Source organism: Labrus mixtus, chromosome 7 (assembly GCF_963584025.1).
Source record: "Labrus mixtus chromosome 7, fLabMix1.1, whole genome shotgun sequence".
NCBI lineage: Eukaryota > Metazoa > Chordata > Actinopteri > Labriformes > Labridae > Labrus > Labrus mixtus.
The window spans coordinates 23,248,823-23,267,260 of NC_083618.1; the positions used below are offsets into that span (position 1 = coordinate 23,248,823).

The window sequence follows — 18,438 nt, forward strand, 5'->3', positions numbered from 1 at the left end:
TTATTCGTTGGAAAAAGCAAGCTCACACAAGGAATGTATTCCTTGCATGACTATAAGTTTCAGTAATGAGTATAAACTATAATCAAAAATGAATCAAATTAACTCTTTTCATGCTTCTTTTGGAGCATTGACTTCAAACCTGGGGTCCTGGACGCCCTTGGGAAGGCACCAAAGAACTTATGATACAATAATAAATGGACTTGAGTATAGTTATTTTCTAGTCTTCTGACTACTCAAAGCGCTTTTTCACTGCAGGTCACACCTACACATTCACACACTGATGGTAGAGGCTGCTGTGGAAAGTGACCATCAGAAGTAACTAATCCCATTCATACACATTAACACACAGTCTGACGAAGCAGTGGGAGCAACTTGGGGTTAAGTATCTTGCCTGTAAGGACTCATCAGAGCTGGGGATCCAACCCCTGACCTTCTGGTTGAGAGACGACCACATGATGATGACCACAAAGATGACCACACGGCAGGGGATTCCGAAAAAACCGCATCACTGAGAACCAGATAGAAGGACTATTTTCAGTCGACGATTTTCACATAAAGTCATAAATGTGTTTTCCAACATTCTGCAGCTCTGATAGGCAACGATTAAAACTAGGGTTGGCAGAGAAATGTGGCACCAGTTTTGGTCCACTTCAAGTCTCACTTTTGGAAGAACTTTGAGACATAAAAAGACAAAAACTGCCTGAGTTGTAAAGTCCCCCACTCATAAGGCACATTACATAATGCTCATTAAAGGAAGAATATGCAACTTTTTGATCCACTAGATGTCGCCCTTGAGCTCCAGCATGAAACCAAAACAACTTGCGCTGCATTGTTGTGTTAGCATGCTAATGCTAGCGCTCTTTAGTTTGCTTGTAGCTTCACACTGCATGTAAATTTACACGCAATGACCGTAATCTAGAAACGCTTACATGACATTTAATTAAGCAGTGACAGTACAGTATGTTATTCTTCTTTTCTCTAGTCCCTCAATTAAACAACTTTTATACGCGAGGGGATGAGCCGGCCGGCCTTCCTGGCGATGTAAACAAAGTGAAGATAGGACTCGGAAAGCTCGGAAAGCATCACAGACACAGACATTTGGCTGGTTCGAACTGGTTTTCGAGCCACTCTGTAAGGATGGCACTGCTACCGGTCCAGTGACTGGGTGAACGTCCGTCCTCAAAAGAACTCCCCCAATTTCCCTCCAACACACCGTAGTCATCCTGACAAACAAATGGACAAGGAAATCTGAACAGAAGTGTGTGTGTGTGTGTGTGTGTTTTATTGCAGAATGATAATCATATCAGTCCTTATTTTCAATTTTTTAGAAAAGAATAAAACTTAAAAAGCCAGAAAATATCAGTACTTCTTCTGTAGAGAAGAAAAGTTGGATGAATAATGTGTAAAATATGTACTTAATATTCTTACTGTGAAGCAGGTATAATGTTGACATCAATCACAATCTTAATTTGCTGTGTTAGCTTTCTAAGGGCGCTTAATTGAACCGAACACCCGAGTGGAAAATCCAGCTTTTACTTTAAACAAAGTGGCTTAAAGTTAACATTTTCAAACATCAACATTTGGAGCTATAGAAACAGAGTGTGTCCTACCATGGCACTGATCACGCGGCCAACGTAGATGGGGTTACAGCGAGCTGAAACGTCATCAGCGGGGTCGTCCTCGTGTTTGTATATCGCCAATTCGTCCCCCGCTCCTCACTGGGATGATCCCCTGAGGACAGAGATGGACGTCCATCAAATTCATTCATCCTTTGCTGGAACATATTTTCCTTTACCCTTGTTAGAAATGAGGATTTTATTGGTAATTGCAATATAATTACACCTTAAAGACTGTATAAGAAATGGATGCAGCCATCTTGACATCACCCTCTGGTCTTTGGACTACTGTTTTGAAGCCACAGGTGTGTCAATATGGCCGTCACCATCTTGATTATTGGGAGCCACGATTGACCATATTTGGAGAAGACGAGATGTGCTGCCTGTCAAGAAATGCTACCACTGAGTGAAACGATATCAGAGGTTATCCTAATCCCATATTGATTAAGCTACCCCAAATATTAACCCTTGATATCTTAAGTTACTACGTACTCCATATGCATCTATCTAACTTGCAGACTTTGTTTATTTCTGTCTAATGACATGCACCCTGGGCCAACATCTAGTTTTTGTAAAAAAGAGAGCAAGTTACGGAGCACAGGTAGTGTCGCACGCCCCAAGTACAGAGGCTATAGTCCTCGCTGCAGCAGCTGTGGGTTTGAATCTGACCTCTGCCCTTTGCTGCATGTCATCCCCCAATTTAGAGTCAGCAGTTAACCTAACGAGCATGTCTTTGGACTGTGGGAGGAAACCGTAGTACCCAGAGAGAACCCACACATGCACGAGGACAACATGCAAACTCCACACAGAGAGACTCCTGTCAGACGGGGATTCAAACCAGGAACCTCCTCGCTTTGAGGTGACAGCGCTAACCACTGCACCCCCATGGAGCCAAGTTAAGAACAGTTCCTACCCTGTAAAATCTACAAAACAGATGCCCGACTATTCAAATATTTCATTACTATTTGTTGGTATTAAATGCAAGCATTGATTTTCCTTTTGGTCTAAAAAAAATCAGATTAAATATTTCAATGAAGGACTAACCTGTGGTTGTCGTGATGAAGAGCTGGTCCTTATCAGTTTGAAAAGCCTGCGTCAGTTTGAGTGTCAGAGTGAAGGACTGAACTCGCCTCACAATCAGCTTTTCCAAGGAGATCTCGCTGGTGTGGTGCACTTCATTGTTGGCTTCACAGTGGAGCTCCACTCCTGTGAATAGAGACACATCAGAAATAAAAAATACGTACGTAAGTAAGATCCTTACATGGGGTTATGAGTCTAGATGGCAAGCTTCAAAAGTTCATTATTTTTTAGAATGGGTGTGTATGTGACTTCCTGTGCTTCTGCAGCCAGCCTCTAGTGGACACTCTAGGAACTGCAGGATTTTGTACTTCATCATCGGCTTGCCGCTTGGCCACTTCCCGTTGTGAGTGACATAACGGGCAGATTCAACAGGATTCCTCCGCGTCATGCACTCTAAATACTAAATACAGAATTAACACAATTCCTGCATATGAAACATAGGGTCAGGGGCCAGAGGGACGAAAAAAAAAAAAAACTCTTGTGGGCGGTAAGTATTCATCCATTGCACGGGTACAGTTTTCTCCTTTTCCACAGCTGGAGAAACTCAATACACACAAACTTCAATCCTTGGTTTGGGAGCATGAAACAATGATTCCTCAAAATTCCCAATACTGGACTGCTCCACCAGAGGGTAGCAAAGAACCCATCCTATCTTCATCTTCTGTTTCAATGTCTCATTGTGATTTACCCGGAGAATTCGAAACACCTGCAAAAGAATGGAGTCAAATGGCTGCAAGAACTCAGGATCCGTGGAAAAAAAAGGTTGGAAAAAATTAGAGATGCACCGATACCACTTTTTTTCAAACCAAGTACAAGTACAAGTAATTACATTTGGGTACTCAACGATACCGAGTACCGTAATCACTTTGAAAGTAAGTACGTGCTATTCCAGCGCGTCTGCACGTCTTGCTGGAGTCTTCTTACGGGCTGGTTGAGCTGCAGTTGAATGTCTTCCAGTTGGGAGTAGGCTAATGCCGAATGCTTAAAATGTCCAATAATTTTACGTCCGACTGACACCGCGTCAGCTACACTCCCCTGAGCCAAAAGTCCTTCGTTAACAGCTAGCTGTAGCGAGTGAGCCACGCACGGAAGGCTGGGGTTGCGGGTTGTCTCTCGACATTTTCTCTCGCTTCTACAGCATTTGCTGCAAAGTTGGCTGTAGCTGTCTCCCGCTGCTAGCTTTAACAAACTCTGTGAACTCTGCGGTTTTTAAGATGTTTAATCAAATTACTTGTATTGAAGGAGCTAATTTTCACCCCTCCCCTTGACAATTTTGTAGTGCAAAGTTTCCAGTCTGCTCTTCTTTTGTCGTCATCGTTTACGCTAAAATATCTCCACACTGCTGTAACGGGTCATCCCTAGAAAAAATGGAGTAGCATGACAAGGAAATTAAAGAATTGACAAAATGTATTGATGAAAACCAAACTCACTCTAAGGACCAATTCCAAACCTTAGTTGATCAAAACAAATGTTATTTCTCTCACCTCAAATCTACCATATCCTCCACAACGGAAAGAACTGAAACTTAAATGGATCTGATGACAAAAGGCATTAAAACTGTGACATCAGACGAAGTGAAAAATTCTGAAAGTTCTCTTTTTTCAGAGATTCGATTCATGATGGAACAACTTCAAGTGGAAATGCAACAAGATGTGCGTGGTCTATATAAAAATGTCCAAGACAATTATGGCAACTTAACCAAAGGGATCGACTACTGTGTAACACAGATCAGCAAACTTTCAACAAAGGTGGAACAGTTGGAAAACCTTTTAAAGGAACAGAAATGTGATCATGCAAATAGACTGACAGATCTAGAAAAAACTCTGACTCTGAACTTTGTCTAACCCCTGTAAGTTCTGATTCCCACAAAAAAGAATCCCATCATATACACAAAGTTTGTCTTTTAATGTCGACATTTGCGTGGAGTATAACATTCATCATAACGTCATTCATAATATTTACAGTCTGCGGTTAACCACTGAGGTGGACCTTTAGTTTTTAACATCACACAAACTCTGTCTCACAAAATCTTGCCAACTAAATTTTCTAACACTTCAGAATTACATTTTCCCCCAATTTAATAGTCCTGACTAGCTACAGTATGTTGCCATTAGCTTCTTTGGCATGAATGGGAGTCTTGATCGGCTAAACCATTGACCGTAAATAATGGGCTACACTGAGTACAGTTAGCCGACTGGTTTACAAGCTAACGCTAAACAAGCTAGGTCTGTAAATATACCGACACGAGTATGCAGTAAATATAACACTTACCAAAAAAAACTGAAGAATCAACTTCTTGGATGGTCTGTTAACCGCACAGCAAGCCATGTATGTTGTCAGATATGTGTTAAACAAACTCTCCAAACGAAGAAAAAAAGACGAGAAATCAGACGGATCAAGCTGCTACCTAGCCTCCTGACCTGCTGCTGACCTGACAGACAGATGCAGTGCGCAGAGCTGTCAATCAAGTCTGCCACAACCCGTATATGGGCATAGCCGTTTAACGTAATAAAACAAAATCCGTTGAGTTTAAAAAAAACACCTGTTGGTTTGACCTGATAACTGCTCTCATATCTGGCAAACCGAGGGGCGTCCAAAACGGACGTGTGGGGGGTCGCCTTAAAACCGCCTACCTTCTCTGGTCCAAACAAATCCAGAGCATTCAGGACCAGAATCTAAAGTTAGAAGGAGGACATACTGGCTGCTGCATTGTTGTCAGAGAAGCCAGCACTTCAACATAGCATGTTTCCTTAATGTCTGATCATAAAGTAAGGTCACTTTATCATTTCACTCACTACACATCTCACTGATTGGTCCCTTTAATCTATATTTGTCCGTGTTTGTCCTGTAGGTGAAAGTACTGGAGTCGGTGTTTCAGATGAACTGTTATCCAGGGATTCAGCTGAGGGAGCAGCTGGCTGAGAGGCTGGACCTGGACGAGGACAGAATACAGGTTCAGACAACAGAAAGCACTCATTAAAAATTGGGAAAAAACCTGTCCTTGAGTTAGATAAAAGGCGGTGTTGTTCTCTGATTTTAGCTCTTCTGCCATTCTCTCTGACGATTTCTCCTCTCTCTCTCTCTCTCTCTGTCTTTCTTTCTCTTAGATTTGGTTTCAGAACCGGCGGGCGAAGCTGAGGCGTTCCCTCAGAGAGTCTCATCTGCAGCTGGTTCAGGCGGCTGTGGCCGACCTGCGAGTCGGACATGACATCACGGGTCAACTGAAAAAGGATGAGCGAGCTGAACACGACCTGGCCTCTCGTCTTCAGCTCGTGGTGGAGGAAGAGAGGGAGAGATGATGACTGTTTCTCATATTAAGATGGACTGTTTACTTTTAAATGCAGCCCTACCATGTGTCTTTGAGGTTCACTGCAAATGCTCTGACTCACTATTGTGAGTTGTACTCTCGGGTAGGATGGCGGGCTCTGGCGCCCCCTAGACTCATACACTGGTACACCCCCATCCATCCAACCAACCAACCCTCCATCCATCCATCCAAACCTCTATCCATCCAATTTATCCATCCAATTAATCCATCCATCCATCCAATTTATCAATTCAGCCATCCAACCCTCCATCCATCCAACCCTCCATCCGTCCAACCCTCCATCCATCCATCCATCCAACCGTCCATCCGTCCAACCCTCCATCCATCCATCCATCCATCCATCCATCCAACCCTCCATCCATTCAACCCTCCATCCGTCCAACCCTCCATCCGTCCAACCCTCCATCCATCCAACCCTCCATCCATCCATCCATTCATGCAGGCTAAGCAAGTCGCCCCCAGATGTCCCTCTCCCCAGCAACGTTTTCCAGCTCCTCCTGGGGGACCCCAAGGCATTCCCGACAGAAATTGGGAAAAGGGCTTTTTGGTATTCTGCACCCTCAGCCTGGAATCTGTTGCAAAAGGACTTGAAACTCAAGGAGCTGGTGTCCTTTCCATGTTTTTAAATCTAAAATGAAAGACTTGGAAGCAGATTCTACAGGATGTTGATGATTTCAGCCTGCCTGGCTGTACAGCTGACCTTCCAGAAAGTTATTTTTCAGACTCATAGACAGTTCTCTTTTAATGCACGTTTCCGTTTTTGTAAATTGAACTTTGTGTCTCTTTGTGTTGTTGCTGCTGGCTGTCTCGGCCAGATCTCCTTTTAAAGAAAGAGGTTCTTAATCTCAATGGTACTGACCTGCTTAAATAAAGGTGAAATAAAATGTAATAAATTAATAAATTCACCCGTTTCTACGAGCTTCTAAATCTGGCCAACAACCTTTGCAGGTTCCTCATTGGCTGATATCTATGTGGATGTATTTGGATATTTTTGGATTTATTTTTACATGATTCTCAGTTTCTTACCTCCTCTATTTAAATGTTGTGTGCAATGTGTTTCATGATTTCCCTGATGAAGGCCACAAGCCGAAACACGTCACTCTAATTTGTTAATAAAGTGGATCTTCATAGTACAAGTGTTGCTGGAGCTTTTTGACCTTTTCTTTCACCCTTCATGCACCTTGTTAGTTGGTGAAGTTGTGCTGGATATGGTCACATGACCAACCATCACAAATACAGATTATTCAGGGTCAGACATAATATTGTGTTGCAGGAGTATTTTCCTGCACCATCTCAGCATTTGTATCCTTGTATTTGGTTGGAAATCAGTTTTTCTCTGGGTGTGATTACACAAAACTCAAAGACACAAATGGAACATGGATTTTTCACAAACATTTTATTTGTGCATACGGTGTGATGCTCTCTTATCCGAGAACACCTCATTAATTTGTGTGCCCAAAAGACAAAAATGTACTAGACCAAATATATTGAACCCCAAAAATGAGTTGAATGAATGAGTTGTCTTGTTTCCGAGTCAACTCGAGGATTTAGGGTCTGACGGTGACGGTGCACAGGCCTTTGATGTCTCTGAAGAGGGAGCAGTCAAAGTCGGCAGTCAGGGTCCTCTCTCCGGACTTGTAAGGGACGATGTAAAACTTGAGACGTATCCGTCTGTTTGGTTTAAGGTCTCCGAGTCTGAGGGTGAAAATAGAGAAAACAGGTGATGTCTAACTGAGGGTGCCATGTGCAGGTAAAAATCAAGCTAACAATCTGTGCTAGATGTAAAATTTTACACTAGAGCGGCAGCGTTTAGCTTCCCTGACTTCCTGAATCCAAAACGATCGAGGTGAAAGGGCGTAAAATAAATCTATTTTAGTGATTCCTTCTTCAGTCAATTCGCTTAAGTGAAAATCCAAAGAGTGTGTGCTTGGTTGCTCCATGCGAGATATCCATTTTTTATTATACGTTGAATTAGAAAGCCTCCAGGAACTGGCCTACAGATGAATCAATCGTTAATATTTACATTTTTAGTGTCGTCAGCCTCAAACCTTGTATGGCTTTCATGGTTTCCAAATGCTATGTTGTACATCAGCGCATGCCGATAAACTCACTTGATTTCGTACTCTCCTTTCCAGAGGCCAGTTCCAGAGATGGTCAAAGTGCAGTTCTTCAGCGTCTCGTTTACAGGGTTCATGAAAGAGATTTCTGCGTTTGCAGGAGTCTTCAGTTTGACCTTACCAAAAATCTGAAAAACAAAAAAATGTAGTTGATTGTTCAATTAAACTCAGTAAAGCTGTCTTGGGTTTTATAGACTCATCCATCTCTAAACTTCGACCTGAATGTAAACAATGGAATTTTTATAGGCGTTGTCAACCGGTTCGCTTTAGAAGGTCATAGTGTGAGTTTCAGTCTGTTTCACAACAAGCTGCATTTGTTTTTTTTGACTTTCAGCTAAAGGGCATGACTTTTCTGGCAGGTTAAATGCTTCTTTAATTCTTGTTTGTGTGAGAAAAGCCTGCAGCAGCTCTAACAAGAATGAGCACATTTTCCTTGTACAACATCCCACAGTAGACTCAAAAAATCACCAATGATGACAGCTTTTAGCTTGCAGGGAAAACTGACATTGTTATCAAAACATTATATCTGATTATATACAGGAACTAATAGTGTCATATTACCCCTCTAGACCATGATGCTCCCAGAAAAGAGTACATACGGTCTCTAAATGTACTATGGGAGGTAAAGCCTTCAGTTATCAGGCCTGCTCGTGCTACCTACGGTCGACATCATCAAAAGTGAATCTAAGATATGCAACTATTAATATCAGCTTTGCATCATCTATTCTATCCCAATTACATCATCATTACAATAACGTTAATATTAGACTGATCAGGTTATTATCACAGCTGTTAAATAATGTGACAGACAGCTGGACAAAGGTGGATGGCAGGTGATGATAGAGGAAGAAAAATATTTTCTACTAACAGTGACGGAGATCGGTGGGTCAAGCAGCACAAGGTCGACCTCTCTCAGGTATGGGTGGTCTGGCTTCTCTTTGTCTTTAACCAGGACTGAGATCTTCATGATGTCACACTCCAACATGGGCTTAGAGTAGACTGAGAACGGGACCACGATCGGCATTGTCAGATCTACAATAGAGAAAATTATTTAAGACGTCAGACCAAAATCCACAGAATAAACATACAGTATATGCTGTACTTTACTGGCTTTTGTTAACGATTTGAGATACCTGTCTTTCACTTTCTGCCTTTTTAATCAAAATCTCTGTCCTGTCCACAAAAGAAGATTCACCTTTTCCTGGCAACAGTGTCTTTTCCAACTTCTCTCCCTGGATGTTTCCAGCTAGGTGTCCGGTGTAGTTCATGGCTTGAACGGCGATGTTGATGATCAGCGGCCTGTCAGCAGTACTTTCACTGCTCAGCACCAATTTCTGGCTCACATCCTTACCGTTAATCGGCTTTGACACCTAAAACAAAGAGAAATTTGAGGAAAAGAAGGTTTTATTTGAGTCACATATCCCACAACGCCCTGCCCATTCATTATGACCCAGAACTGTAAGGAACATTTCCTTATAAACCAAAGTTTGTGAGAGAAATTTCAAATGCATAGTGTCATACAGTTCGTAGAAAATTGGGACGATTTGAGATCTACATTTTCTTATCTCATCCTAACCAGCGATACCATACCATTTCATGAATTACACCAAAGGTCAACAAATGGCATACCCCGGTACGAATCCGGACCAAGATGCTGCGCTGCCCAGACCCAGACTTACTTGATGTGCACTTCTATTTTAACAGTGCAGCCTTTGCTGCTTTTACGGTAGTCTAGTTAAATGGCGCAGCTTTTCTTGCCTCTACACATGTCACACTACTCAGCCAATCAGATCTTTTTCTCAGAACCGGCACCACGAGTAAACACTGTTAATGTGAGAATACATATCAACTTATTTTCTGTGTTGGTGTGTTGATTTTGTGATTATGTGTGTGTATTCCTTGTTCCTCGTTTTTTGTCCAGCCTGATTCACTAAGAATGGATCGCGTTTCATCGTTTGTACTTTAGTGTTTATTTTTTGTCCTTGTGTTATCAGTGCACAGTTTTGCTTTGTGGCCTTGTGTTGTGGGTTTTTTGTTTTCCTTTTTTGTTTTCCTTGGAGCAGATACTGGAGGTGTGGTCTGAGGCGCCCTGCCCTGCTGGCACAGCTGCAGAGCATCTGACCTAATTAGAAGCAGCTTATCAGTTTACCTGTGTTTCCTGCAAGCTGCCAATTTCTCACAACATCACCAGTGGTACAACGGCTCATCCTCCCCAGTTTGGGAGGTTGTTTTATGCATGATCTTGCATGATCAGTGTTCACCTGCCTTGTCTGGGTTTCACTCCTGGGTCGCAACATTTACCAGTATTTAGTAAACCATGGCATTGCGGCTGGTTATAGCTCCAAAAATTCAAATAAAGTTAGATTTACACTCTCAAAAAATGAATTCAATCACCCTTGAGGTTCAGGTTTTTCTTACAATGCTCTGAGCTCGTGACCTTTTAAAGAGGCACTTGTTAATGTGAAATCATTTTGTTTTCCCAACATACAAGTCATCATGACACTTCATATGAAGGTTGAAAAGGTTTCATCTTGTAAAAAGAAAAAAAGAAAATGTATGTTCTTGCAAAAATGCATTCCATGTTAGGGTGTGCTTTATAACCATGAATTAGTTACACCACCGCTCATACCAAAAGGGCAAAGTCAATATGATGTTGTTATTGAGTTAAATGTAAAATTTGCAATAAAGTTACTGACTGGTGACATGGTTCCGGGCGCCAGACTCCAGGGTGCCGGGCCTCCTTTGACTCTCTTTATAAGTTTCACATTTGCACCTCTTCAATACATAAGATAGGAGCTTGGAGGGGAGCAGGGTATATTCGACCCTGAACACATCACACACCACCACCCAGGAGTTGGCAGCAGAGGACCAGAGACAGAGAAAGACTAAGTCTGCACACCAGAAGCTGCTCCATTTAACATTGTAAGGTTTCTGGCCCTCGCCTTTCATCAGACACGCATGCATTCATCTTCCTGTGTCTTTGGGTATGTTTTTTGTCCAGCACACAGTACTCAGCTTTTTGGATGTTGGTGCAGTTTGATATGTTCGCAGAGGGATTCATCCCATGAACTGAGACCTATAAAGAGCCAGCAACTACACAACTCGTTCTTCACTGACTCTTTATAAGCCAGCAGTTTTTTTCAGTTTGTCTCCACAGGGTTTAGGAAACATATGGTTATAAGTACGAATGCTAATGCTGTTAGCCAGATAATTACATTTTCCTGTATGTGTTAGCATTAAGCTAATGAACTAACATCCATCTAACATAGTGGTCCATCTGTGAGAAATGTTGTCCCCCCCAGTTAACAATGCACCTTTCGTCATTACTATCACACTGGTATCCTCTATTCTTTGTTTTGGTTGATTAGCATAATCCACGTCAGTAGCTCTAAATGGAAACACTGGGGAATGTTGTTTTTGACGTACCTCTTCAAATCGTATGGACACTTTTGGCGGTGGGAGGATGACTTCAGTTGTTTCCCCGTCTGTCTCTCCTGTGGACACATTCCCTATCCTGTTTGGAATTCCATTCCTCTCCATCTCCCTTATCTCCGTCTCCAACGTGTGAATCTCCAACGTCTCCGTCTCCCTCTTCTTCTTCTCCTCCTCTCTAATCTTATTAAGGTGCTTGAAGTGTTTGAAGACGGCTCTTCTGAAGACGACCCTTTCGTCTATTTTTCCTGTAAGGGAAGTAATTTAATCATTGTTTCGGACCCAACATCCAGCTTGAGCTTGTGTGATGTGCTTTTCTCATGAACCCACCCTCCTCAGGTTTATAGGTGTTGGTGATGTCGACCCTTGCATCACTACCCACAGCTTTTGTTGAGATATGTTGTCCCACTAAGTCAGTGGAAGCCTCTATTTTCTCCAGTGAACCGTCAGGTTTGACCTGATAGGACATACAACCACAGACAATAGAAACGAGGAAGACAAAAATTCATTTAACAAATCCAGCAGTGGACTATTTGATCATAAATGATTTTGACTGTCTGACCTTCTTATGTTCTTCTCTTTTAAACAGTTGTCTTTTTTTATTGCTCTATATCTGTCCTGTAAAGGCTGTAGTATTGCTAAATGTTATTTGAATGGTGTTAGGTTCAAGCTCTGCTCACTGACCAGCCAATCGACAGAGTCAGCGTTGACCTCAGCAAAGACAAACGGAGTATCGTATTTGATGTCTGTGTCTCCGTTCAGGATGGCTGCTTTTGGGGATGGACCGCAGCAGAAAACACCTACAGGAGAGAGAGAGAGAGAGAGAGAGAGAGAGAGAGAGAGAGAGAGAGAGACTTCAATTCTGTCATGGATTATTCCACCTCGGTGTGCAATTGTTTTTTTGACTCTGGACATCTGGACATTGGAATCATTCATTTTCACTGAATCTAAAATAAAAAAAAAAGGCCAGAATGTAAAATAATGAAAATAAATTAGGTCATAAGAGTGGGGAGGAAAAGGTTTATGGCGATGCATAACAGAGTCCGTACCCTGGCTCAGCTCCTGCGGTGTCGGATCCAGAACCTGCCAGCCGTCGTAATCACCGTCTTTTGACATATCTGGCCGCCTCATCCACCCCTCCACCCACACGTGGAAGTTCCTGTAACACAACACCACATTCAGACTGTGCAACAGTTTAAAAGACTAAACAACTCTGGACACATAGATTACCCTATGATACCGTGTAATCCTTCTGACACTGACACTGTAAAGCACTGTTCCCATCCAGATCTTGGTTTGGAAACAACACACTGCCAAACTGAGGTTAATTATTTGCGACATCAACTCTCTGGGCAGGTTTTAACAGACTGGCGTGATTAAGTGCCACAATTTCCCATAATGCAAGTTTAATTACCAATATGGAGGATGGCTTTGAAGTGGATTTTGACAGTTTTGCTGATGACATGTTTGTTTCTTTTGGACCACATTTTGACAAAAGGGAGATTTGGGAGAGGAGCACGCATCAGACCCGCATGCATTCATCTTCCTGTGTCTTTGAGTATGTTTTTTGTCCAGCACACAGTACTCAACTTTTTGGATGTTCGTATTCTATATTGGACTATAATTGCAGTGTTGAGCATTTTAAAATCATAAGCCTTTGGTTGTCCTACCAAAAGCTTTTTTGGTTGTCCTACATTAACTTTATTCTTCTATTCTATTGGGGGGAATCTCCCCCAACTGGACATTGGAAATTTTGCAATCCTTGAGGCACCTCTCTATCAGCGACCTACATGTTTCATTCAGTCTCAAAAATAACTTTCAGCACATCAATAAAACTCTTCACCACAACAGAAAACACTGTGACTCTTTATTGGAAGAAGAAAAGCTGAAGGCCACACAAATCCAATTGAAACTTCAAATCCAAACCTCTTAGTTTGGCCCCTTACCAAACATGAGTGGTATTTCTGTTTTGATGGGTTTGCTTAGCAAGTACTGACACACCAACAAGAAGATCCAATCAACAAAAACTGATACAGTTTAACCCCTGTGGGGATCTGGCAGACTGCTCAGGTATATTTAGTTTTGTTTGATGAAGGTGTGGTGTGAACAAATCTTCATGCCAAACGGAGACCTGGCACCACTGAGCTGATTATTCGTTGGAAAAAGCAAGCTCACACAAGGAATGTATTCCTTGCATGACTATAAGTTTCAGTAATGAGTATAAACTATAATCAAAAATTAATCAAATTAACTCTTTTCATGCTTCTTTTGGAGCATTGACTTCAAACCTGGGGTCCTGGACGCCCTTGGGAAGGCACCAAAGAACTTATGACACAATTATAAATGGACTTGAGTATAGTTATTTTCTAGTCTTCTGACTACTCAAAGTGCTTTTTCACTGCAGGTCACACCTACACATTCACACACTGATGGTAGAGGCTGCTGTGGAAAGTGACCATCAGAAGTAACTAATCCCATTCATACACATTAACACACAGTCTGATGAAGCAGTGGGAGCAACTTGGGGTTAAGTATCTTGCCTGTAAGGACTCATCAGAGCTGGGGATCCAACCCCTGACCTTCTGGTTGAGAGACGACCAACTCTAGCGACTGAGCCACAGCCGCCCATGATACAACACATCTTGAATAGTTTCATACGCTAGTGTTTGTAGGCCTATTTTGTTGGGATTTATCCAGGACAACTATTGTACTAAAAATGTATGTCCATTTTTGAAAGGAGAGGGGGGCTTCAAGATCAGATCAATGTTTTGCATGAGGAAACAGAAAACAGGCTGAAGCACCAACCCCATGAAAGAAGAATTGCAGAGTGCAGTGGATAAAACATGGTGTATAATGTTAACATCTGTGTGTGTGTTCTCACCAAATACTGTCCTTGGTTTCTTTACCCACGATTCCATCTAAAGAATGGTATCGATCGATGGTGAGATTGGCGTTGTTGTCGTGAGCTGAAGAGAAGTTGGTGACCACGCGGCAGGGGATTCCAAAAAAACGCATCACTGAGAACCAGATAGAAGGACTTGAGATATTTTCACATAAAGTCATAAAAGTGTTTTCCAACATTCTGCAGCTCTGATAGGCAACGATTAAAACTAGGGTTGGCAGAGAAATGTGGCACCAGTTTTACTCTTCTTTCTCATTTTGGTCCACTTCAAGTCTCACTTTTGGAAGAACTTTGAGACATAAAAAGACAAAAACTGCCTGAGTTGTAAAGTCCCCCATTCATAAGGCACATTACATAATGCTCATTAAAGGAAGAATATGCAACTTTTTGATCCACTAGATGTCGCCCTTGAGCTCCAGCATGAAACCAAAACAACTCACGCTGCATTGTTGTGTTAGCATGCTAATGCTAGCGCACTTTAGTTTGCTCGTAGCTTCACACTGCATGTAAATTTACATGCAATGACCGTAATCTAGAAACGCTTACATGACATTTAATTAAGCAGTGAGTACAGTATGTTATTCTTCTTTTCTCTAGTCCCTCAATTAAACAACTTTTATACGCGAGGGGATGAGCCGGCCAGCCTTCCTGGCGATGTAAACAAAGTGAAGATAGGACTCGGAAAGCTCGGAAAGCATCACAGACAGTGGGACTCGGGTGTTACACCCATTGTAGACAGTCATGACTTAGAGAGTTATTTTCAGAGGACATACTTGATTTCTATTATATTTAAGTGTGAACAATCGCATATTAAGCCTTTAAGGGGTTTTGTGTGAAAACACGATGAATCAGTTCTGCTGTTAAAGAAAGTTTCTTGTGTTGCCAAGTGTTCGGTCTACTGCTCTTTTCTTAGAGTATTCTGAGATAACATTTGCTGCAACTTGGCGATATACAGATACATTGATTGATCTCTACAGATGTTATTCCAGGTGTGAGACGCCTGATGTTACCTGTACACATCACTCCGGCAAACACCCAGCACTGTCCATATTTGACTGGTTCGAACTGGTTTTCGAGCCACTCTGTAAGGATGGCACTGCTACCGGTCCAGTGAGTGGGTGCATGTCCGCCCTCAAAAGAACGCCCCCAATTTCCCTCCAACACACCGCAGTCATCCTCACTGTTGATCTGCAAGAAAACAAATGGACAAGGAAGTCTGAACAGAAGTGTGTGTGTGTGTGTGTGTTTTATTGCAGAATGATAATCATATCAGTCCTTATTTTCAATTTGTAGAAAAGAATAAAACTTAAAAAGCCAGAAAATATCAGTACTTCTTCTGTAGAGAAGAAAAGTTGGATGAATAATGTGTAAAATATGTACTTAATATTCTTACTGTGAAGCAGGTATAATGTTGACATCGATCACAATCTTAATTTGTTGTGTTAGCTTTCTAAGGGCGCTTAATTGAACCGAACACCTGAGTGGAAAATCCAGCTTTTACTTTAAACAAAGTGGCTTAAAGTTAATATTTTCAAACATCAACATTTGGAGCTATAGAAACAGAGTGTGTCCTACCATGGCACTGATCACACGGCCAACGTAGATGGGGTTACAGCGAGCTGAAACGTCATCAGCGGGGTCGTCCTCGTGTTTGTATATCGCCAATTCGTCCCCCGCTCCTCACTGGGATGATCCCCTGAGGACAGAGATGGACGTCCATCAAATTCATTCATCCTTTGCTGGAACATATTTTCCTTTACCCTTGTTTAGAAATGAGGATTTTATTGGTAATTGCAATATAATTACACCTTAAAGACTGTATAAGAAATGGATGCAGCCATCTTGACATCACCCTCTGGTCTTTGGACTACTGTTTTGAAGCCACAGGTGTGTCAATATGGCCGTCACCATCTTGATTATTGGGAGCCACGATTAACCATATTTGGAGAAGACGAGATGTGCTGCCTGTCAAGAAATGCTACCACTGAGCGAAACAATATCAGAGGTTTTCCTAATCCCATATTGATTAAGCTACCCCAAATATTAACCCTTGATATCTTAAGTTACTACGTACTCCATATGCATCTATCTAACTTGCAGACTTTATTTATTTCTGTCTAATGACATGCACCCCGGGCCAACATCTAGTTTTTGTAAAAAAGAGAGCAAGTTACGGAGCACAGGTAGTGTCGCACGCCCCAAGTACAGAGGCTATAGTCCTCGCTGCAGCAGCTGTGGGTTTGAATCTGACCTCTGCCCTTTGCTGCATGTCATCCCCCACTCTCTCCTCCAGACATTTCCTGTCTTGTTAGCTGTCCTAACAATCACACCAACGGGCAATTTAGAGTCAGCAGTTAACCTAACAAGCATGTCTTTGGACTGTGGGAGGAAACTGTAGTACCCAGAGAGAACCCACACATGCACGAGGACAACATGCAAACTCCACACAGAGAGACTCCTGTCAGACGGGGATTCAAACCAGGAACCTCCTCGCTTTGAGGTGACAGCGCTAACCACTGCACCCCCATGGAGCCAAGTTAAGAACAGTTCCTACCCTGTAAAATCTACAAAACAGATGCCCGACTATTCAAATATTTCATTACTATTTGTTGGTATTAAATGCAAGCATTGATTTTCCTTTTGGTCTAAAAAAAATCAGATTAAATATTTCAATGAAGGACTAACCTGTGGTTGTCGTGATGAAGAGCTGGTCCTTATCAGTTTGAAAAGCCTGCGTCAGTTTGAGTGTCAGAGTGAAGGACTGAACTCGCCTCACAATCAACTTTTCCACGGAGATCTCGCTGGTGTGGTGCTCTTCATTGTTGGCTTCACAGTGGAGCTCCACTCCTGTGAATAGAGACACATCAGAAATAAAAAATACGTACGTAAGTAAGATCCTTACATGGGGTTATGAGTCTAGATGGCAAGCTTCAAAAGTTCATTATTTTTTAGAATGGGTGTGTATGTGACTTCCTGTGCTTCTGCAGCCAGCCTCTAGTGGACACTCTAGGAACTGCAGGATTTTGTACTTCATCATCGGCTTGCCGCTTGGCCACTTCCTGTTGTGAGTGACATAACGGGCAGATTCAACAGGATTCCTCCGCGTCATGCACTCTAAATACTAAATACAGAATTAACACAATTCCTGCATATGAAACATAGGGTCAGGGGCCAGAGGGACGAAAAAAAAAAAAAACTCTTGTGGGCGGTAAGTATTCATCCATTGCACGGGTACAGTTTTCTCCTTTTCCACAGCTGGAGAAACTCAATACTTCAATTCAATCCTTGGTTTGGGAGCATGAAACAATGATTCCTCAAAATTCCCAATACTGGACTGCTCCACCAGAGGGTAGCAAAGAACCCATCCTATCTTCATCTTCTGTTTCAATGTCTCATTGTGATTTACCCGGAGAATTCGAAACACCTGCAAAAGAATGGAGTCAAATGGCTGCAAGAACTCAGGATCCGTGGAAAAAAAAGGTTGGAAAAAATTAGAGATGCACCGATACCACTTTTTTTCAAACCAAGTACAAGTACAAGTAATTACATTTGGGTACTCACCGATACCGAGTACCATAATCACTTTGAAAGTAAGTACGTGCTATTCCAGCGCGTCTGCACGTCTTGCTGGAGTCTTCTTACGGGCTGGTTGAGCTGCAGTTGAATGTCTTCCAGTTGGGAGTAGGCTAATGCCGAATGCTTAAAATGTCCAATAATTTTACGTCCGACTGACACCGCGTCAGCTACACTCCCCTGAGCCAAAAGTCCTTCGTTAACAGCTAGCTGTAGCGAGTGAGCCACGCACGGAAGGCTGGGGTTGCGGGTTGTCTCTCGACATTTTCTCTCGCTTCTACAGCATTTGCTGCAAAGTTGGCTGTAGCTGTCTCCCGCTGCTAGCTTTAACAAACTCTGTGAACTCTGCGGTTTTTAAGATGTTTAATCAAATTACTTGTATTGAAGGAG

At 42.2% G+C, this 18,438-nt stretch overlaps 1 protein-coding gene across 1 annotated transcript; it reads right to left on the bottom strand.

Annotated features, from left to right (window-relative positions):
• Nucleotides 1-7,401: 7,401 nt before the first annotated feature.
• LOC132977246 (protein-glutamine gamma-glutamyltransferase 5-like) lies at nucleotides 7,402-17,584 on the bottom strand. Its single transcript, XM_061041714.1, has 13 exons — nucleotides 17,505-17,584; nucleotides 17,161-17,372; nucleotides 16,051-16,151; nucleotides 15,486-15,663; nucleotides 14,455-14,590; nucleotides 12,623-12,732; nucleotides 12,258-12,373; nucleotides 11,904-12,030; nucleotides 11,568-11,821; nucleotides 9,337-9,511; nucleotides 9,010-9,173; nucleotides 8,136-8,269; nucleotides 7,402-7,719 (listed from the first exon to the last, which is right to left on the bottom strand). The coding sequence occupies exons 1-13, from the start codon at nucleotides 17,582-17,584 to the stop codon at nucleotides 7,572-7,574; spliced, it is 1,935 nt and encodes a 644-aa protein (XP_060897697.1). The 3' UTR covers nucleotides 7,402-7,571.
• Nucleotides 17,585-18,438: the final 854 nt, after the last annotated feature.

Bases quoted from the DNA above. Each gene is read 5' to 3' on its own strand.
- LOC132977246 (XM_061041714.1), bottom strand. From the start codon at position 17,584: ATGACGCGGAGGAATCCTGTTGAATCTGCCCGTTATGTCACTCACAAC. The intron at 16,152-17,160 runs GTTAGTCCTTCA...CCCAGTGAGGAG, and splicing joins CTTCATCACGACAACCACAG to CGGGGGACGAATTGGCGATA. The intron at 8,270-9,009 runs GTTAGTAGAAAA...TTTGTTTTTCAG, and splicing joins ACCCACCGATCTCCGTCACT to ATTTTTGGTAAGGTCAAACT.